Source organism: Guillardia theta (genome assembly GCF_000315625.1).
Source record: "Guillardia theta CCMP2712 unplaced genomic scaffold GUITHscaffold_28, whole genome shotgun sequence".
In the NCBI taxonomy this organism is placed as follows: domain Eukaryota; class Cryptophyceae; order Pyrenomonadales; family Geminigeraceae; genus Guillardia; species Guillardia theta.
In genome coordinates this window covers 593,398-613,872 of record NW_005434646.1, presented here as the reverse complement: position 1 = coordinate 613,872, position 20,475 = coordinate 593,398, and the positions used below count along the sequence as shown (strand labels likewise).

At 50.2% G+C, this 20,475-nt stretch overlaps 8 protein-coding genes across 8 annotated transcripts in view; 5 read left to right on the top strand and 3 right to left on the bottom strand.

Annotated features, from left to right (window-relative positions):
• Positions 1 to 552: 552 nt before the first annotated feature.
• On the top strand, positions 553 to 2,601 carry GUITHDRAFT_86582 (hypothetical protein; the record flags this gene model as incomplete). Its single annotated transcript, XM_005833944.1, has 16 exons — positions 553 to 786; positions 832 to 926; positions 951 to 1,034; positions 1,084 to 1,150; positions 1,207 to 1,266; positions 1,313 to 1,376; positions 1,427 to 1,508; positions 1,562 to 1,646; positions 1,693 to 1,744; positions 1,790 to 1,871; positions 1,914 to 2,037; positions 2,092 to 2,156; positions 2,209 to 2,244; positions 2,286 to 2,335; positions 2,386 to 2,450; positions 2,494 to 2,601. Exons 1-16 carry the CDS (start codon positions 583 to 585, stop codon positions 2,599 to 2,601), a joined length of 1,323 nt encoding a protein of 440 aa, XP_005834001.1. The 5' UTR covers positions 553 to 582.
• Positions 2,602 to 2,732: 131 nt separating this feature from the next.
• Positions 2,733 to 4,128, bottom strand: GUITHDRAFT_137943 (hypothetical protein; the record flags this gene model as incomplete). Its single annotated transcript, XM_005833903.1, has 3 exons — positions 2,733 to 2,840; positions 2,890 to 3,285; positions 3,334 to 4,128. 3 exons carry the CDS (start codon positions 4,126 to 4,128, stop codon positions 2,733 to 2,735), a joined length of 1,299 nt encoding a protein of 432 aa, XP_005833960.1.
• Positions 4,129 to 4,609: 481 nt separating this feature from the next.
• On the top strand, positions 4,610 to 5,561 carry GUITHDRAFT_137942 (hypothetical protein; the record flags this gene model as incomplete). The annotated part of the gene is made up of 7 exons (XM_005833902.1): positions 4,610 to 4,909; positions 4,957 to 5,035; positions 5,083 to 5,161; positions 5,209 to 5,263; positions 5,313 to 5,378; positions 5,435 to 5,491; positions 5,541 to 5,561. The coding sequence occupies 7 exons, from the start codon at positions 4,610 to 4,612 to the stop codon at positions 5,559 to 5,561; spliced, it is 657 nt and encodes a 218-aa protein (XP_005833959.1).
• A 125-nt stretch (positions 5,562 to 5,686) lies between these two features.
• Positions 5,687 to 8,581, bottom strand: GUITHDRAFT_162859 (hypothetical protein). Its single transcript, XM_005833901.1, has 16 exons — positions 8,099 to 8,581; positions 7,709 to 8,050; positions 7,498 to 7,659; positions 7,401 to 7,448; positions 7,204 to 7,266; positions 6,809 to 6,832; positions 6,722 to 6,745; positions 6,604 to 6,663; positions 6,508 to 6,561; positions 6,408 to 6,461; positions 6,302 to 6,352; positions 6,193 to 6,249; positions 6,076 to 6,144; positions 5,966 to 6,028; positions 5,857 to 5,919; positions 5,687 to 5,795 (listed from the first exon to the last, which is right to left on the bottom strand). Exons 1-16 carry the CDS (start codon positions 8,573 to 8,575, stop codon positions 5,721 to 5,723), a joined length of 1,686 nt encoding a protein of 561 aa, XP_005833958.1. The 5' UTR covers positions 8,576 to 8,581; the 3' UTR covers positions 5,687 to 5,720.
• Positions 8,582 to 10,088: 1,507 nt separating this feature from the next.
• Positions 10,089 to 13,823, top strand: GUITHDRAFT_59751 (hypothetical protein; the record flags this gene model as incomplete). Its single annotated transcript, XM_005833900.1, has 3 exons — positions 10,089 to 10,425; positions 12,250 to 12,565; positions 13,604 to 13,823. Coding segments are annotated over 3 exons (873 nt in total), but the record flags the coding sequence as incomplete, so codon positions are not given.
• On the bottom strand, positions 13,816 to 14,166 carry GUITHDRAFT_107324 (hypothetical protein; the record flags this gene model as incomplete). The annotated part of the gene is made up of 1 exon (XM_005833899.1): positions 13,816 to 14,166. One exon carries the CDS (start codon positions 14,164 to 14,166, stop codon positions 13,816 to 13,818), a length of 351 nt encoding a protein of 116 aa, XP_005833956.1.
• A 2,033-nt stretch (positions 14,167 to 16,199) lies between these two features.
• On the top strand, positions 16,200 to 16,568 carry GUITHDRAFT_70228 (hypothetical protein; the record flags this gene model as incomplete). The annotated part of the gene is made up of 1 exon (XM_005833898.1): positions 16,200 to 16,568. A coding segment is annotated over one exon (369 nt), but the record flags the coding sequence as incomplete, so codon positions are not given.
• Positions 16,569 to 17,066: 498 nt separating this feature from the next.
• Positions 17,067 to 20,475, top strand: part of GUITHDRAFT_107323 (hypothetical protein) — a gene marked incomplete at both ends in the record, with an annotated part of 12,941 nt that continues 9,532 nt past the window's right edge. The window contains one exon of the mRNA XM_005833897.1: positions 17,067 to 20,197. Coding sequence (XP_005833954.1) covers positions 17,067 to 20,197 — 3,131 coding nt within the window. The remainder of the gene's footprint in view (positions 20,198 to 20,475) is intronic.

Sequence of the window (20,475 nt, the reverse complement as noted above, 5' to 3'; positions counted from 1 at the left end):
GATAGTCCTACCCACGCGCTCCCTGGCGCTACCCTCCCTCGTCTTCATGCAACGATGGACCCATGCAAGAGATCCTGATGAATTGACCCCACCCCTAGATAGTTCTGGGGTGATTGAGAAAGGTGGGGGTTGGTAGGTGGTGATGAGATGCGAACACTCATCATCCCGTCTTGTCTATGGCAGATAGTGGTGGTGATAGAGGAGGAGGAGCGGGAGGAGAGGGAGGAGAGGGAGGAGAGGGAGCAGAGGGAGGAGAGGGAGCAGAGGGAGCAGAGGGAGGAGAGGGAGCAGAGGGAGCAGAGGGAGCAGAGGGAGCAGAGGGAGCAGAGGGAGGAGAGGGAGCAGAGGGAGGAGAGGGAGCAGAGGGAGCAGAGGGAGCAGAGGGAGCAGAGGGAGGAGAGGGCGGGAGGAGAGGGAGGAGCAGGTAGAGTATCAAAGGGATCACGATCTCTTATTCGTGAAAGAATGAATATTAGCGATGGTGCGGGACTTTTATGAAGGCCGTCCAAAGAGTAGAGGTCAGCAGAAACTCATGAGCTAACGTATGCCTCCAGCCCTGAGCCTCCAGTCTCCTCCGCCTCCATGCAGCAACATTTGGTCATCCTTGTTATTCTTTCATTGATGGTGCAATCCGGAACCATGCCATGTACTCTCAGAGGTCCCACTTGCAGACACGTGGTGCGACTTCGGGGAGGGGAGGATCAGCAGCGGACGTCAAACATCACGCCATACTCTGTGGAGGGGGAGACAGACTACGAGAAGATCGTCACGTTGTTCGGGTCCAAGGTGATGAGACGGGAGGCGGAAGGAAGGATTGATGTTCGCCACCAGGAGATTGACAGCGAGCTTATCAGCAGACTTGAGCGAGTGACTGGCAGAGCAGCGCACCACCTCATCAGAAGGAAACCTCACTCGCTCACTCGACGGTCGATGTGACTCCTTGCTCACAGGAATATCTTCTTCTCTCACAGAGATCTCGATAAGATACTTGACATGTACGAAGCTGGGACACCATTCTATATCTATACCGGAAGGTGCAATGATCTGGGTTGTTCTCACAGAGCTGTGCTCACTGAATGTCAGGGGTCCTTCCTCATCCTCTCTTCATGTCGGACATCTGATTCCATTCATGATCACGCAATGGCTACAAGTGAAGATCGTTGCTCTGAGAAAGACGATTGACTGATGGCCATTCGCTTGTTGCAGGAGGCTTTCAATGTTCCGGTCGTGATACAACTGACGGACGATGAAAAGTTTCTCTGGAAGGTCAAAGTCTTGCTTGTGATGAGTTTGCCATTTCAACAACCTTCAGGGAGGCAATCTTAGCACGTATCAACAGTTTGCGACCGAGAACGCCAAAGATATTATGGCAGTAGGTGTGCGACTTTTGATTAAGTTGTTGGGTTTCCTGAAGAACATATTTCAGGTTTCAACCCAGAGTTGACTTATATCTTCACCAACACCCTGGACATCTCATCGCTCTACCCAACTGTCTTGCAGATCCAGAGGTTCCCTTGTCTTTATCCTCATGTTGGACTCTTAAATGGAGGAATTTCTGCAGATTGATTAATGCGAACAAAGTTCAAGCTGTCTTCGGACTACAAGAAAGCAACAACGTTGGGCAATTTGCGTTTCCTGCAATGCAGGTGATTTGTCACAACAGAGGGGTTTCTTCCTTAACTTTTTCACCAGATTGCTCCATCTTTCCCAGACTGTTTCGTGGACATCTTCGGGGGCTCTACGAGTGAGTACGGAGAAATCCTAGTTTACAATGTTAATTGAAAGCCAGGGCTGCCCTGCTTGATTCCTTGTGCGATTGATCAAGATCCGTATTTCCGATTGGCAAGAGACGTCGCAGCGAGATTGAACATGTCTAGTGCTTGCTCCTGGAGCTCCTGCTGAAACATTTGTAGGACAAAACCGGCTCTGCTGCACAGCAAATTCATTCCTGCGCTGCAAGGCGACTCGGGAGGTGCCGGCAAGATGAGCGCGTCCGTGGAAGAGTCCGCCATTTATCTCACAGACTCTCCTCAACAAGTAGAGGAGACAAGATGCATCGTGAAAAACAATTGATTCTATTCTCATCTGCAGATCAAGAACAAGATCAACAGATATGCTTTCACTGGCGGGCGAGCTACAGTGGAAGAGCATCGCAGGTAGGATATGTCACAGACTATTCATCTTCTTGTTGACCTGATCCTTATCTAGATTGGGAGGCGACTTGAAGGTCGATGTCCCCTTCAGGTGCCCGATCATCTTGTTGTTTCCGCGCTCATCTCTGGCAGATACATCGAATTCTTCCATGAAAACGACACGCATGTGCAAGAACTAGCGAGTAAACTTGCTCCTTGCCAGTGAGTTGATGGCACTAAAAGGATATCACAGGATCCTACACCAACGGCACACTCTTGAGTGGAGAGATGAAGTCAGAGGCGATCTCCTGCCTTCAGGTGAAATTTTCTGTCTCAAGATGAAGTTGTGATGATCTGCCAGGATATTGTGAAGCGACATCAAGAGCGAAGGAAGGAAATTTCGGATGAAGTCTTGTCTTTCGTTCGCTCAAGGAGAAGAATAACTATTCCGATGAAAAAAGCTGCTTAACAGCAAAGAGTCTGCTAGTCTCATCTAATGACGATCTCGTTCTCACATTCACTTCTCGTTCCTTTTGCCCAATCGGTATTATACTTCACAAGCCTTTGACTTTCGCTGGCGTAGGAATATTTCCTTGTGCTCTACCGGTTGTAACGTCGGAATCGGTGGTCCTGTCTTATCTTGGCGTGGCCACGTGGTCGAATCGCTTCAGAGATTCCGCATTTGCGCTGATACTCTCTTTCGTGTGCCTGTACCAGGGTCATTCAGCAAATGGTAGCGGGCAAACGGAAACTTTACCTTTGCTTCAAGGATCTGCTTGCGCTTTGCATGCCGGGTGTAGTCCAACACGCGCTCCAACGCCTCATCGCTGTCTTCATTTTCCAGAGTACTTGATGCTTGGCCGTTCATTATTCCACCCGCGGACTTTCCTTGCACCCTCATGTTTACGTTTTTGGCCCTCACATTTCTCATCGGGATCAGGGTATGGTTCTGCCAGTCCCCAGACTCTCGTTTCATCCTTCGCTTCATGTTCGCTTCTCTCAGCAGAGGGTGCAAGAAGACCCCTCGCTCAAAGTCATAGAATCGCTCTGATGGGTCAATCTTCATTGACACGAGGGCAGTTTCATTGGCGTTCTTCTTGTCAGGTGCTGATATTCTCTCAATTCTCTCCTCGACCGTCTCCCTGATCCTCCCCTGACACAGCATCATCAGAGCAGGAGCAAGTCAGTCTCATCGATTCACCTCAAGTCGAATGCCGTACGAATGCGGGATGATCGACCTGTCAATAGAAACGATCTCAGCCATTCTGAAAGTCCCGTCAGATTCCCTGTATTTCACAATATCTCCTTCAGAGAATTGTTTAGGGTCTTTCAAAACATCTGCCGTCTCCAGAAGATCATGAGCACCTTGAACAAGATCGTCCCATAACAATTCTTCGTCGTTGTCCAGTTGGTTTGTCATCAGAATTTCATCATTCCCTTTGGTATCGATCGCCTTCGATCCATCGTCCAGCCCCCCTGTGTAGGGTTTCCTGCTCATTGTCAGCTCCTCCATCTCATGTGGCTCAAGATTATCATCGATGTTCTCCGGCAGCTTGCCTCTCAGAATGTCTTGCTTCTTTGAAATGAACTGATGTGTGTACTGCGGGTTGTCTATCAAGCCGATCTCGTGATAGTTCTCGCGATCCTCCATCTTGCATGATGCCAGTACGTTCTTCAGCTTTCTTTTTGCCTTCTCATTCTGTTTTTCCTTCCTTCTCTTTCTATGAGCTTTGTTGATCTGTAGAGGATTCTCACCCTCTCGTTTGTGCTTTGGCTTCCAGTTGTGAATAATCCTTGCCTTGCTCTTCTTTCCTCCGCGCAGGTGTACAATCAAGATGTGTGGAGCAAGGTTCGACGTACAGCAGCTCACGCCCACACTCGTCTCCGTCAGCCCTGAGTTGACGGGCATAGAGGATGGAAGGGGCAACCATACCATGACCATCAGCACCAGCAGAAGAGGGCGGGGGAGTGCCATGAGGAGTCGGATCTCAGGCATGGCGGCCCGGCCCGTGTTGCTGCAATGGCTTCAGAAGTTGGGATGACTTCTGCCCCTCGTTTCTTCTAGCTCATAACAACGAGGCAGGCCTGCAATTTTGATAATGAACTGGACGGTGCGGGGATGAGGGTTACGATTGGGTATGTGCGGGGAGGTGCCGGCAGGAGAGGCGACGGGATTTATGGTGCCCTGATTTCAATCCTTACCCCAACAGCGTCTCTGCTTCTTCCTCCACCCTCTCTTCTCTTCCTCTTCCTCCCTTCTCTCTCTTCCCCGGGGATTCCTCGTGCCCCTCTCGCTCTACCCCTTCACCGTACAACCTCGTTCCGGTGGATTCGTTTCCGTCTCCCTCCGCCTTCTTGAGGTGGAGCTGGCCGCCCTTCATTCCCTGCCTCTCATAGCATTCATCCCACTCCACATGTAAGGGGCACCGACCTCATAACAGGACCTGCACTTCTCTCCCTCCATCAGACCCGAGAGTATGGCTGACAGCCACACGGAAGCTGTCGTCTCGAACGATGAGCATCACTCGGAAGAATCGGAGGTGAAGCGTTTGCAGTGGGCGATAGAGAAGTTGGAGGAGTTGAAAGACCACCTGTCGAAAGACATTGGCACCCGCATTCTGGTGGAAATCTTCACAAGCATAATTGACAGTCTCGTGCGAGATGTGTGCACCGACGTTCATAGAGACATTTGTTTCGACGTCCTACCTCTACCAAATGAGGATAGTCAAAACATGAATCGTATTGTGCAAGCAGCTGGTTATGATGTGCACGGACAAGTATCGCATCTCTCTTTCATTTGCTTTCTTCCTCAAACATCTTACAGATCCCCGAGAAAGTCCCGAAAAGTGAATTTTTCAACTGCGACCATTGTGCTCAAAAGATTGGTGCTGCGAAATATGCTGGTAGCACATTGCTTGAGAGAGAAACTGTTTCATTGACCTGTCCACAGCTCATCTTGCGAAGTGCATGGGGCATGGAGGCCGTCAAAGAGCAAGTCGAAGCGCTGGCGCAGCGCCGACAGAGTCCGGGTGAACGATAGCAGGACTGACTCTGGTGCTGATCCGCGTGCGAGCAGCTCTACCAACACTACATCTCCATCTAATCTGCGGAATTTGAGCTCGCCCCCGGCGGTGAGTTCACCGAAGCATGCAGGAGCTTGCGTAGCTCACTTGTTGACAGAACGTGGGATCGAGTGGTAACGTCAGTCCAGTACAGACGGCCAGCAGAGTCACCAGTCCTCCTCAGGTAGCCTTGTCAAGCCTCCTGCGCTTGCGCTCGCCTTTTCACGAGAGGCTGCACAGGCGAATTCATCGCACTCGCCGAGTGGAGTTGATTCGCTGGGGAAACGATCCAGACAGGTGAGTTAGTTTCACGCTCGTTGGCCATGGCTTGACCAGCTTGCTACAGGCCAGTGGAGACGTGGAATAAGGTTGAAGGGAGTTAGAGTAGAGTCAGCGGCATGCCGTGACAAGGCAGCAGTATTGATGAAGGTGGTGATAGTGTTAAGATGAAATAATCGGAATCACGAACAAGATATGAATAGAAGCCAATATGTGAGGTAAAATTCGTTGAATCCACATGGAAAACTTAGAAACCCGTGATAGCCTTGATGCAAATAAATTGGCCCTCACAAGCAGCTTTCTTGGCAGCTTCAGCCGCGGCCTATTCAGCAACATCAGCGAGAATAGGACGAAATGAGACGAGGAGGTGCAGAAAAAAAGACCTGAGCCTCCTTGACGACTTTCTCTGCATCTTTTTCAGCTTTCTGGAGTTCCTTTAGATTGGCCTGGAGAGGATAAATCAATGTATTGCATCACAGTTCTTGCTTTCACCTGTGCCTTCTGTAACTCCTTCTTGGCATTACGCGCTGCCGTTTCCCTCTGAGCAAGCAGAGACTGCCAAGCCCTCAGACCAACTGAATCTCAACACCTGTGTAGGCTACCTGCTTCTCACTCTCACTCAAAATTTTCTTTGGCTCCTCGCTTGCAGGCTTCTGGGCATTCTTTGCGGTCTACAAGCTCATTCAACTTTCTAGTCGCGCACACGAGCAATAACTCACAGCCTGTGCCTTGGCCTTGGCCTTCACTGGAGCTGCATCCTGCACGACCACAGCAGCCTGCGGCAAATTGCAAGAGTTTCAAAGCTATCCATCCACGTGGGTTGCTCACCTTCTCCTCTTTGTTGGTCTCAGCTGCCTTAGGAGAAGCTGCTGACTTCACCTGCAACAAGAAGTCAAGGAGTCAAGAAAGGCAGTTGCGAAGATTATTGCGCAACCTCTTTGGACGATTTTTCTGCAGCCTTCGACTTTTCGGCCTTCGCTTTCTCATCCTATCAATATTGTTAAATGCTAACAAGCAGCGACAAGGCAACACACATCCTGCTTCTTCTTCGCTGCTCGCTTCTCTGACGCTGCTTTGTCAGCTTGAGCCTGAGAATAGTGAGGGACTCAAGTTCAGAGCTGTCGAGTGACCTTCAATTCTCTCTCCTTAGCTTTTGCTGCTTCAGCTGCAGCTTTCTTTTCGGCCTCGACCTGGTGCTGAATCAGCAAACCAACAACAAGGTTGGCTGCAGATGCCAAATATTATCACCTTCTCCTTGGCCTCCTTCTCAGCCTGCATTAAAAAAGCATTGAATGGTCAAACTATGTCTGGCAAGAGGGAGGTCTTTTCGCAGACCTTTGCCTTAGCTTCCGCTTCAGCCTGTAGATATATATTGATAAATATTCTACAAGACAACGGAGCAGCGAAAGACCTTCAGCTTGTTAGCTTTCTCCCTCTCGATCTCAAGTTGTGATTTCTCGCTGAGAGCATGTCACAAAACAAATCATCCAATGCCTGGAAAGAATTACGCAAGATTTTGGAAATTGTATTTACGAGCCCCTGAATCTTTCGAGGAAACCAATCATATTCGAAAAACAACAAAAATCATTTTCTACCAACTGGAGATGGTGCAAGGAAGTCTTGATTCGGCTCTAACTTCGTTGGAATCTAGAGAGTATCATTACATACGCAAAGAACAAAAAGGAGTGCGAGAAGTCGACCTTAAACTTTCCACCCGTTGGAAGAACTACCTCTTCTCCAGGTTGTGGGATTCTGACATTCTGCAACGATTTCAAAACATCATCGGTGGAAACCTAAAAGTCCGTCAACAGAACTTGATGTCATAACACTAATTCTGATACTTTGGGAATCTCAGGGGCCTGAAGATCACAAGGAGCAACTTAGTGATTGAAGAAACGAGAAAAAGACACAATCTCGGAAGACTGACCTTGAAGCTGTCAAAAGAAACAGAGGGTTTCGCAGCTGAGGCTTCTTTCTATCAACACTAATCATGAAAATCCTGACACAGGTTACCCTTTTCGTACCTTGGGCTCATTCGGTGCATTCGTTTCTGACTTCTTTGGCAAAGGGGCTGGAGTGGTAGCAGGAGCTGAACTCCGCTTTGGCACGCCCTCCTCCACCCTCGCAGCTGGAGAGCTCTTGCTTGAAGCTTTGCCCTCGATATCTTCAACCGTCTTCGCCTTCACCTTGCAGGGTATGAACGAAAACATTGAAAGAAAATTCATTTCGCAGCACCTTTGAACTCTCCGACTTGTCTTGCGGTGCAGGGGCAGGGGCAGGGGCAGGAGCCTTCAACTCAGGCATCTTCATATCGAAAGACTTTGGGATACCAAAACTCTTGATATCAGGAGTCTTGAAGTTGTCGGGCATAGAGAACTTGGACATATCGGGAGCTTTGAAGTTTTCTGGCATGGAAAATTTCGGCATATCTGGAGCCTTAAAATTGTCGGGCATGGAGAATTTCTTCATGTCAGGAGCTTTCAAGTTATCACTAGATGTCGACTTCTTGTTCGAGTCAGTCGTACTCAAAGGCGCTGTCTTTGGCGGCTGGACGGGCTCCTCCTTCTTAGTCGGAGCCTGCAAAGGGAAATCATTAACTAGACTAGAATGTACGCGCTGTCATTCCTGAGCAGGCGCTGCAGGTGCTACAGCAGATGGGGCTTGTTTAGCCGGTGGTGGTGAAGATGCTTCGTCTTTCAGGAGATCCTTCCAATCTCCGATCCCCAAGTCGTCCTGCGCAATTAGAAACCGTCCCTGATACTTTTGTTGGAAGTCGTATTGACGCTCGGGTACTTTAGGTTGTTCTACAGCAGCATAGGACTCGGCCAAAGGTGTTCCAAGGATCAAAGATGATGCAAGAAAATGAGCTATCACAGTATCTCTCATCCTGTTCAATACAGATCTTTCGTTTCCGGCAAGATTCATCCTTCCTGCCCGAGCCCCGACGATACAGGAACTCCGAGCCCTCGAGACACCAGACTTTAGCATACCCATGCTGCAAGGATTGACTGAGAATCCGAGGGACGAGGAAGAGTGTGCCTGTCTGAGTTGCTCGCCTGAAGCTGCCGCGATAAGCATGGCTATCACCATAAACCGCGCCATGCCAAGTGATCCTTTGTACCCACCACCCTACCACCTACTACAACCTTTCTACCTCTACCCCAGTGTGAAGATCTTCCTTGAGACAGTACCCTACTCCCTTCAACACCCTACCCCCTTGATATGAATAAAGTCTCGGAAATGTCCCCCTTATACCCCATCTTGAGTACTACCCACCCCACGCATCCAAGAAACAGTGAAAATTCACCCTACCCCCCTCGAACTACACGACCTGAGGGTCATAAGGTGTCAGATATCAGATTTTAAACCACATCCCCACCCATACCCATAGCTGCATCTTGATCAGAACTGTGCAGAGAACTGTGGGCCAGCCTCAGAATGGTACCCGAGCCATTGCTCTGAGGTGGACCCGATGGATGAGGTATCACTAAACTGACCTTCAGGTCCGACCTTATCCACCACCATGCACACTAACTCGCACAACGGAGGTGCCGGCGTTGGGGAGTCGGGAGAGAGAGACGGTGCCTCACACAGACGGTGTCTAGACATCAGATGGAGGGAACCAACCCCAGTGAGGAGAGTTGTGTTGAAACGGAACGCAGAAGACAGTTACTATCACCGTTTGCACTACACAAAGGGATACGGTTCAATTGGCGCTGAAACAGCAAGAAGGCTTATAATGTGCATTATACTGTTTCAAATGGTACATCTGGGCTCGTCGTGTGGACTTCAAGTCCTCACTCAACCATATCAGGGAATATCAGGATCAAAATTGGGAAATTTTACTCTCAGTTTGACAGAACACGACCACTGCAATTTTTCAGAATTTTTCATTGATATAGATCTCTTCAAGAATGGTCTTCCAGCAGATTCTCTTAGAGGAAAGCAGGAATTTCAAGTCTCAAACTCTACAATCATCTTTTCAGGCCTTGTTATTTATTCGAATGCGGGGCTCAACTTCTCGTTGAAATTTTCTTTGCATCTTGAGAACGACGTTATTTGGGCGGAAAGCTCAAACTTCACTCTGTCACCTGCAAAACTGACGATCATGTTGCAACCGAATAATCACATTGTTGGTGGACTTTTGAGCTCTCGAGTACAGAGCTTTGACGCGCAGGGTAGCGTGCTTTTACATGACACTTCTTCTCGCATGTCGGTGGAACTTGTGGATTTCAGTGATACAGGAGCGCTCCTTGACTGTACGATGGGCACAGGTTGTTTCAGCAGTGTATCAATCAATGGTACATTTTTATTCTCGAATCTAATCATCAAACTCAACCATCTGAAGTTGTTCTACAATGCAACTTTTGCATTGAAATTCCACTTTCAACCAAATTTGGGAGAGACAAGGAGCATTCCTTTCACGGTATTCCCCTTTGCTTGCAAAACTTTAGATTGCATACCTGGACTATATTTTTCTACTGTTGATATCCTGACTGATAGCAAGGTCATGTGCCTTTCGTGTCCGCCTGGCCACATCTGTTCAAATGGCCTCAAGCAGATAACTCCGTGCCCAAGAGGAACCTACGCCTCCACGCAAGATGGCTCCCTTGTCTCATGTATCCCGTGTCCTGCAGGATCTTTTGCTGGAATTGGTGCAACTTTTTGTGCGACTTGTACTGTGGGCAATTACTGTGTAGACGGTGTAGAGTTTGAATGTCCAACCGGAACTTATTCTGCTGGGAATCAGACTGCTTGTTATGAATGTCCAGCTGGATTTCGTTGTGGATCCGTCGATGCATTACCTTCAGTTTGTATCCCTGGCACATTTTCATCTGCTGGTAACATCAATTGTATACCTTGTCCTGAAAATCAATGGTCGTTGAGTGGTGCGACATCGTGCTTGGATTGTGCGGATGGGATGTTTGCTAATAAGACTCAGTGTATTCCTTGTCTTTCAGGACACAGTTGCACCAACGGTTCAATACCACAACAATGCCCCGATGGCACATTTGCATCATCATCGATGAGTGTGTGCTCCTCATGTTTGAATGGTTTGATAGTTGACTGCGACCGGTCTAGTTGCAGGCGTTGTCAAACTGGGGAAGATCCGAATACTTCTTGTCAGGAATGTTTTGATGGGCATTACTCAGACAATGGCCGTCCTCCTTGTAATCCTTGCCCTGCTGGGTTTGAATGCCCGTCCTCAGTGACAAAGATACAATGCAGAGCGGGTTACATTTCTCATTCGAAGTCAATGGCTTGCTTGCCCTGTCCATCTGGATATTCTTGCCCATTTCCTGATCAGCCAGATGTCATGATCCCGTGTTTGCCTGGATTCTATTCAAATGGTGCTCAAGAGGTGTGCAAACGTTGTCCAGCAGGTTTTTTTTGTACCAATGCATCCATGCCGCCTTTACCGTGTCCGAATGGCACATTTTCTGCTGAATCATCAACAATTTGTTCAACTTGTCCGATGGGGCATTATTGTAATGATTCATCACATGATCCCATCCTTTGCCCACCTGGTACCTTCAACAACCTGAGCGGTACTTTTTCCCTTGACACTTGTGTTGTTTGTCCCATCGGGAAAATTGCGCCTAACCCAGGTGCCTCTTTCTGTATACCTTGTCCAGCAGGTTATAGGTGCTTAAGCTCTCGTTCGCTTGACACACAATGTGAACCTGGATTTTATTCTTTTGACAATCAAATGGATTGCTCTATCTGTCCAAGGGGTTATGCTTGTGTAACAAATTGGGAAAGTCCGATTCCTTGCGAGAATGGAAAATATTCGGAAGCAGGTAAGACAACATGCAAAACTTGTCCTGTTGGTATGTACTGTCCAAATGAACCCCCGGGTAATACATTTCCTACTCCATGTCCTTTTGGGCAATTTTCTGGTCCAGGACAATCGGTTTGCACTCAGTGTCCAGAGGGATATTCGCCTTTCAATGGATCTAGCGTTTCTTGTCAAGCTGAGTCCGCTGCATTTTGTCTCAGATGTCCGCCTGGCTTTCAATGTGATTTTGATCAATCGCCTGTTGCCTGTCCATCTGGAAAGTTTGCATCTGGCGGTGTTCGAATTTGCTTGGATTGTCCTCTTGGTTATTTTTCGACTTCGAAAGCTGGCTTTTGTTCTCCTTGTCCACAAGGGAGTTTCTGTCCAACCGCGAACGCAGCACCCATGAGTTGCACCGCTGGAACATACAGCTTAGGGTTGGCAACAGTCTGTGGTCACTGTCCAGCCGGCCAATGGTCTCCGACTACCTCAAGTGTCTGCTTTCCTTGCCCATCTGGATATTTTTGCAGAGATTCTCAAATTCCGCAAGCATGTTCCGCTGGCTATTTTTCTCACCCAAACCAGACAATCTGTACAAAATGCAGTCCAGGAAAATATTCGAAATCCATGTCTTCGTCTTGTACCGTTTGTCCGGCAGGTTTTTATTGCCCAATAGACTGTCCGTCTGCAACTTTTGAACCTATTCCATGTCCAGCGGGAACTTTCTCTGAGTTTGGAGCTGAAAATTGTACCGTTTGCAAAACAGGATCGTATTCGATCGGGAATGCATCTGCCTGTACAGTATGCCCTCCTGGTTTCTACTGCAGCACGGATCAACATCCTCTACCATGTCAAAAAGGTACCTTCTGCGATTCCAACTGTACCGTTTGCAAATCATGTCCACTTGGTACCTTCTCCTCCGAACTACGCTCATCGAGTTGTCTCGAATGTCCACCGGGGCACTATTGTGATTTCGAGAATTCACAGATCCCTAAAGATTGCCCAAGGGGAACGTATTCATCTTATCATTCTTCAACGTGTACAGCGTGTAATCCTGGCAAGTACGCACCAAACAATGCTTCAACGTGCTCCGCTTGTCCTCAAGGATTTTCTTGTTCAAATGGTTCTAGCATTCCTGTAGCATGTGCTGCGGGAACATTCTCAGCATCAAGTTTTAGCTCATGCAGCAAGTGTCCAGATGGCATGTACTCCGCAAACATAGCAACCTCATGTATGGGATGTCCATCTGGCAAAAAATGCGTAGGGGGACTAGCCTTCGACTGCCCTCCTGGAACATATTCAAAAAGCTCTCAGTCCGGTTGTTTACTTTGTCCTCAGGGCAGTTATTCGAATTTCTCTCAATCTGACCGCTGTTTTCTTTGCCCCCAAGGTTTTCGATGCGGAGAGGGTAGCATCCAACCTACAGCTTGTGCATTTGGAAAATATTCGAACGCTAATTCATCATCTTGCTTTGATTGTCCGCCAGGTCAATATTCGGTCTCACCATCTTGGAACCATTGCAGCGAATGTCCTTTCGGAAAATTTTGCAATGGTTCAAGCTCACTTCCAATTTCATGTGAACCTGGTACTTTTGCAGGGACAGGAGCTTCAGTGTGTCTTCAATGTGGGCTCGGCTCCTTTTCAGAATCTAATGCGTCATTCTGTACATTATGTCCTCCTGGAATGTTTTGCCCCCACCCAGCGTCAGTTTTTCCTTGTCCTATCGGATCCTTTTCTACAGGTAACTCCACTTTTTGCACAACTTGTCCGGAAGGCTCCTTTTGTCCAATGAAAGCTAATCATCCACAACTTTGTGAGGGTGATGAATTGTGTACGCTTGGATCCAAAAGTCCTTCCAAATGTAAACCAGGACAATATGTGAATCATGTAAATTTGACGTGCATGGATTGTCCCGCTGGCTACTTTTGTCCAAATCCTTCATTTCTGCCGCAGATATGTGCACCAGGGACGTTCTCGTTACAGTCCTATACAGCATGCAGCCCATGCCCTGCTGGATATTATTGCTGCTCTACCAATTGCGCACCTTGTGAAAGCGCTTTGAGAAGTGTCGATCTGCAGTCTGATCTGAACCACACTGAGGTGTCTGGGTCGAATAGCTCTAGCATTGATCAGTGTTGGCAGCGATGTCCAGCTGGAAGTTACTCGCTAGGATATCAAACTGTCTGCTCTTCGTGCCCGGCTGGGATGCAGTGTCCTGAGGGCAATAGTGTTGGAAGCCCCTGTGCAGATGGATTCTACTCTGTGGGAAATCAGACCGCATGTCTGGTTTGTCCAGCAGGATCTCATTGTAAGGTGAAAGAAGAATATCCCCTCAAATGCCAAGCAGGCAGCTTTTCCATTGAAGGTTCAGCGTTCTGTACAGTGTGCCCTCCTGGAAGTGAATGCCCCTGGGTGGGTATGAGTTTCCCGTTGTTCTGTTCTGAGGGAACATGGAGCGCTGAGAACAGCACAAGTTGTGCAGAATGTCCCGCTGGTTCCATGTGCAAAGATTCTGCCTCAGAACCAGCCATGTGTACAGAAGGAAGCTGGTCACTTGCAGGGTCTACATTTTGCGCCGCTTGCCCTTTGGGTTTCGCCTGTCCGCAGAAGAATTCCAGCACGATTGACCCATGTCAACCAGGAACGTTCTCGCTACAGGGTCACAGCACATGTTCTCTTTGCCCTGCAGGATACGAATGTCCCACTGGAGTAGAGTTACCTTCTCCATGCCTGCCAGGAAGATATTCCACAGGAGGCCTTTCAGAGTGCATCTCGTGTCCGGCTGGGAATATGTGTCGAAATTCCTCCAGTGCACCAATTCCATGTCAAGATGGTTGGTATAGTGATGATGGCATGACCGCATGCTTATCGTGTCCAGCGGCATATGAATGTCCTTATGCTGAATATGCACCATCTCCTTGTCCGACAGGGCAATGGAGCCCAGAGAAAGAAAGTCTTTGTCGGTCTTGTGATGCTGGATTTCTCTGTAGATTTCCAGCAACAGAACCTGCACCTGCCAAAGACATCTGTCCGTTGGGTGGATATTGTGATGGCTCAAGCTTTATTCCTTGCCCTGCAGGGACATTCAACAATGTATTGGGTGCTACCAGTTCCCTCGAGTGCAACACCTGTCCAGCAGGCTTTTATTGCTTGGAGCAAAGCGAAAATTATATCTCAAGCTTATGTCCTCCTGGATTTTATTGTCCCTCTGGCACCAAATTTGGTACTGAGTATCCTTGTCCTTCAGGAACCTACAGCGATCAAACAGGGGCTCAGACATCAGATGTGTGCGAAATATGCCCTGAAGGGAATTTTTGCCCATCAGGATCTTCAAGCAGCAATATCATGCCTTGCCCTGCTGGATCCTTTTGTCCAGCTGGATCTTCTTCTCCATCACCCTGCCCAGGAGGATATTACTTGAGTAGAGGCTCAGGGAATTCGATTCAAGAGTGCGTTGTATGTACGCCTGGTCATTACTGTCCGCAGGGCAGCTCATGGCCATATTCTTGTCCAATGGGTACTTTTTCTCCAAAAGAGGGAAATGCAGCTCAAGCTCAATGCATACCTTGTACAGCAGGATTTGCATGTTCACAACCAGGGCTGTCTCTTCCAAACGTCGAATGCTCTCTCGGCCACTTTTGTCCTAGGGGTACGGTCTATCCTACCCAGGTTCCTTGTCCTGCAGGTTATTACAATGAGAATTCCACTGCATTGATTCAGGAAGCAGATTGTCTCATCTGCCCAGCAAGATACGCATGTCTGGCTGGTACTGGTGATCCAACACAGCCCATCTTACCTTGTGCTAGAGGGCATTTCTGTCCGGAGGGAACTATGTTTCCGACACAGTACCCGTGCCTGCCAGGCACATTTTCGCCGCAGGCATCTCTTGCTTCTGAGGCTGAATGCTGGCCATGTCCACCAGGGTATTTCTGTGCTGGAGGGCAGTCTAATGTTACCGGTGAGTGTCCAGCTGGTTACTTCTGCCCCGAGAAGACTGGAGATTTTCTCCTGTTTCCATGTCCTGCTGGAACCTATGGTGGATCAAAAGGATTTACAACTTCAGATCAATGTCTGCCATGTCCGGAGGGCTACTTTTGTCCGGAGGGAAGCAAGTCTCCTTTTCCATGCTTGGAGGGAACTTTCTCAGCTTTGTCAAGAACGGAAAGAGCAGGTTCAAGTGTTTCGAGTTTGAACTCTGAAAGTACTCTTTCATATTTTTGGAATTCAGGAATAGCCGTTTCTATGAATCTCTTTAGTTCATATCCTGAATGTACATCTTGTCTATCCGGGTACTATTGCCCTGACAAAGGCATGACTGCACCTGTCCCTTGTGGAGTGGGCAAGTATTCATTTGAAGGGCAATCCATCTGCAGCCTATGTCCAGCTGGTCACTTCTGTGATGTTGGGAATACTAGCGGCATTGAACTGGAAGCCAAAACGTGTCCTGGTGGAATGTATTGCCCCTCTGGAACAAGTGTTGTACCAGAATGGTCAAATTTCAGTTGTCAAGTTGGATATTACTGTCCTGAGGGTACAGACAGAATGATACCATGTCCTGCTGGGACATATGTGAAAATCACAGGTGCCGCGAGCTTGAAAGATTGTGATACCTGTCCGCCATCTTATTGGTGTGGTTTTGGTACGAGTGACTGGTCACAGCAAATGTGTTCTCCTGGGTATTTTTGCCCGCCTGGATCACAAAAAAGTACTCAGATACCATGTCCTGCTGGAACTTATCGCTCAGAAACCGGAGCCGCCAATTCATCTCATTGTTCTGCGTGTCTTCCAGGCTATTTTTGCCCTGGAGCAACCGTCTTCCCATTGTTGTGCCCAAAAGGCAGCTTTTGCCCCTCGAGTAGCCCTTTGCCATCCATGTGTCCTCTTGGGACTTATAGCAATGTTAGTGGCTTGGATAGACAGTCTCAATGTCAGCCATGTACTGGAGGAATGTATTGCAATGGCTATGGATTGACTAAGCCTTCAGGCAAATGTCTCGATGGGTATTTCTGCCCTCCTGGTTCGAAATCACCAACTCCTCCTAACGGATTATGCCACCCCGGCTCGTTCTGTCCAAATGGGACAGAATTCCCACTACCTTGCCCTCCAAGGACTTTCAACCCTACAATTGGTGCAAGTGACATATTTGCTTGCATTCCATGCTCACCAGGTATGTATTGCAGCGAGGAGAACAATACCATACCAGATGGACCTTGTAGCGCAGGTTTCTTTTGCCTAGGGGGATCGAATTCTAGTTCACCTGAAGGAACGTTTGGAAACATATGCCCGACCGGTTCGTTTTGCCCTACAGGATCCTACATTGGAATCGACTGTTTACCAGGAACATTTTCATCCAGTCTCGGTAGTAGCTCATGTTCTATCTGTCCTGAAGGATATCATTGCACATCTTTTGGTACTAGCAATCCCTCTGATTGCCCAGTTGGCCATTATTGTCCTCTTGGAACGATCATTCCAAATGCATGTCCCTTAAGTACGTACAATGGTAACTTGAAAGCCGCTTCTTTGTCAGAATGCAAGCTGTGCCCATCTGGGCAATTTTGCCCATCCAATGGACTTCAACATAATACGGGCTTCAAGTGCTTGGCAGGAATATTCTGCGAGGCAGGGGCGAATGACTCGTCGACGCTCGTCGACGCGGAGTCGCCCTCAGGGCGGCGGAGAGTCATACCGTGTCCAGCGGGGCACTACTGCATAGCAGGGTCCGAGGCACCCTCGCCTTGTCCTCCAGGGACCTACTGTGCAGGCGGAGACTCTCTACCCGCTCCGTGCGAGCCCGGGACGTACAACCAGGAAGCGATGCAGACGAGCTGCAAGCCATGTCCGCCCGGGTACATCTGTAGCCCAGGCGCAGTCGTGGACTATGCGAGAGGGCGAGCGTATGCAGTAGAGGGGCTCGAGGCGTGCGCCGATCCTGACGTCGGGATGCCGAGCTGGACGCAGGAGCTGGTCGGAGGGGCGGCCAGTCTGATAGGCGGGGTAGCGCATGGACGGGACGACAGCCTGTATGTCAGCGTGAGCGTGTGGAACAATAGCGGGGGCCAGGGAGGTCAGGGGAGATACGAGGTCTACGTAACCAAGCACAGGGTGGACGGGACCGAAGTGTGGAGAAGGGAAGTAGCAGGAGGCGAAGGAAGCACCATGGCGGAGGGGATCGGAGTAGACGAGGCGGGGAGTGTGTACGTAGGCATGCGGTGGGAGACAGGGTCCAGGGTATGGAAGCTAGACAGTTGCGGACATGAAGAGTGGTCAAGGGACCTGGGAGAGATGATGGCTGGGAGCCGGCTGGGGCTTGCTGGGGGGCAGGATCACGTGTTTGTATCTTGGCGGGGGGCGGGTGGAGGCTCATGGGTGTATAAGTACAGCGGGAACGGAAGCTTAGCCTGGGGCAGGAACGTAAGCGTGAGAGGGGATGAAAGCATCAGAGCAGTAGCAAGCGACGGTGCTGGAGGAGCAGTCGTAGTAGGCGAAGTGTACAACGGGTCTGCGGGAGCTGCACAGGAGCGGGATGTCTATGTCTACCATGTCAACAAGACGGGGTCCATTGATTGGACGGAGGTACTGCAGTGGGCAGGAGAGCAGGTCGCCAGAGGAGTGACAACAGACAGGCTGGGGAGGACAATAGTGGTAGGGTATACAGGATCGGTCGGGACCGGAGAAGGGAGCAGCGGTACAGGCAGTGACTTCATATCAGCATCGCGGGTCAGGCTTGTAGGAGCGGAGTGGACAGGAGCGCTTGAGCAGAGGGACGCTTTTCTTGCCGTGGTTTCTGCAGAAGGCAAGGAGCGATGGAGGGCCGTGGTGGGGTCGGAGTGGAACGAGGAAGGGGAGTCGGTGAGCACAGACGCGTACGGGGGCATATACCTCCTGGGGTACACGGACATGCCAGCAGAGCAAGGGAGCATACAGGCAGGGAGCTACAGCGCTTTCGTTATGAAGCTGAACGCTTACGGAGAGCGGGGGTGGACGAGGGTCGTAGCAGGGGAGCGCATGGGCGGATTGGGAGGGATCATAGCCGAGGGGAGCAGCGGGCTGGAGGTAGCTGTCGTACTCAACACGAGCAACCAAGGACAGGGAGTCCAGGTGTCAGCTTTCTCGTCGTCAGCAGACTGCAGGGGAGTAGGAGACATTGGCAGCCTCGTATGTCCCTTGGGGCACTACTGTCCGGAAGGCATGGAGAACCTTGAGGCCGGACGGTGTCCGCGGGGCACGTACGGAGGGCAGGAGGGGCTTGCAAATGTGTCGCAGTGCACGAGCTGTCCTGCTGGGATGTACTGCAACGATACTGGTCTCGATGGTCCTTCTGGTCTTTGTTCAGAAGGATATTTTTGTTCGCTTGGTTCTGCGGATCAGTTCGCGCTTAGTTGTGATAACAGAATGTATTTTTGCGCAGATCTGAATTGCACGTATTTTCACTATCAAGAATTTCCTATTTCTTGTGGAGGAATTTGCTCAACTGGAATGTATTGTCCTGCTGGGACACAAGCAGAACAAGCTTGTCAAGCTGGATATTATTGTGTTCCCAATACGCGAATATCAGGACCTTGCGATGCTGGTTATTACTGTTCACTTCCTGGAGGCTCGTTCCGTGCTCCTGATGGTTCCACTCAAGGATTTGGACCTTGTCCAATTGGTTTTTATTGTCCAGCAGCAACTGTAGCTCCCAAACCCTGTCCGATAGGAACGTTTTCAAACAAGACGAAACTGACGAAAATTGACGATTGCTACAACTGCCCACCAGGCTACTACTGTGACGAATTCAACCTAACAACACCAAAAGCTTGTGAAGCTGGATTCTTCTGCCTTGAAAACACTGACGTCCAGTATCCCAACACCACAATGTGTCCAATTGGCAATGAATGTCCCGCAGGTCGGTTTTATCCCAAACCATGCAGTGCAGGTTACTACCAAGATCAAGTAGGCCAGAGCGCCTGCAAGGTGTGTAAGCCTGGATACTTCTGTCCCGGTACGCTCTCAGCCTCCGGACCAGACGGCACTGTCCTATGTCCGTCGGGGTCCTACTGCCCTTCTGGAACCAGCGTTGCACATCCTTGCAGCCCCGGGACGTACGGGCCTTCACCAGGGCTGGCCGCTTGCCAGGGGTGCCCGAGCGGGAAAGCATGCGTACAGCCAGGGACCATCCAACCGACGGTATGTCCAGCAGGACACTACTGCGAGTCGAACTGCTCGTCGCCTACTCCGTGTCCCATCGGCACATACAGCAGCTCGCTCGGACTCGAGGCAGAGTCTGAGTGCCGCCTGTGTCCGGCGGGTCGGTACTGCGCCTCAGTAGGTATTACACAGAGCACGGGGGAGTGCATAGCGGGGATATTCTGCGAGGCAGGGGCGAATGACTCGTCGACGCTCGTCGACGCGGAGTCGCCCTCAGGGCGGCGGAGAGTCATACCGTGTCCAGCGGGGCACTACTGCATAGCAGGGTCCGAGGCACCCTCGCCTTGTCCTCCAGGGACCTACTGTGCAGGCGGAGACTATCTACCCGCTCCGTGCGAGCCCGGGACGTACAACCAGGAAGCGATGCAGACGAGCTGCAAGCCATGTCCGCCCGGGTACATCTGTAGCCCAGGCGCAGTCGTGGACTATGCGAGAGGGCGAGCGTATGCAGTAGAGGGGCTCGAGGCGTGCGCCGATCCTGACGTCGGGATGCCGAGCTGGACGCAGGAGCTGGTCGGAGGGGCGGCCAGTCTGATAGGCGGGGTAGCGCATGGACGGGACGACAGCCGGTATGTCAGCGTGAGCGTGTGGAACAATAGCGGGGGCCAGGGAGGTCAGGGGGGATACGAGGTCTACGTAACCAAGCACAGGGTGGACGGGACCGAAGTGTGGAGAAGGGAAGTAGCAGGAGGCGAAGGAAGCACCATGGCGGAGGGGATCGGAGTAGACGAGGCGGGGAGTGTGTACGTAGGCATGCGGTGGGAGACAGGGTCCAGGGTATCGAGTCTTGCGGCCTCGACATGAAGAGTGGTCAAGGGACCTGGGAGAGATGATGGCTGGGAGCCGGCTGGGGCTTGCTGGGGGGCAGGATCACGTGTTTGTATCTTGGCGGGGGGCGGGTGGAGGCTCATGGGTGTATAAGTACAGCGGGAACGGAAGCTTAGCCTGGGGCAGGAACGTAAGCGTGAGAGGGGATGAAAGCATCAGAGCAGTAGCAAGCGACGGTGCTGGAGGAGCCAGTCGTAAGTAGGCGAAG

Coding starts and splice junctions, on each gene's coding strand:
- GUITHDRAFT_162859 (XM_005833901.1), bottom strand. CDS start 8,575: ATGGCGCGGTTTATGGTGATAGCCATGCTTATCGCGGCAGCTTCAGGC. Junction 7,660..7,708: donor ACAAGTCGGAGAGTTCAAAG/GTGCTGCGAAAT, acceptor ATACCCTGCAAG/GTGAAGGCGAAGACGGTTGA. Junction 6,353..6,407: donor CAGAAAAATCGTCCAAAGAG/GTTGCGCAATAA, acceptor TTCTTGTTGCAG/GTGAAGTCAGCAGCTTCTCC.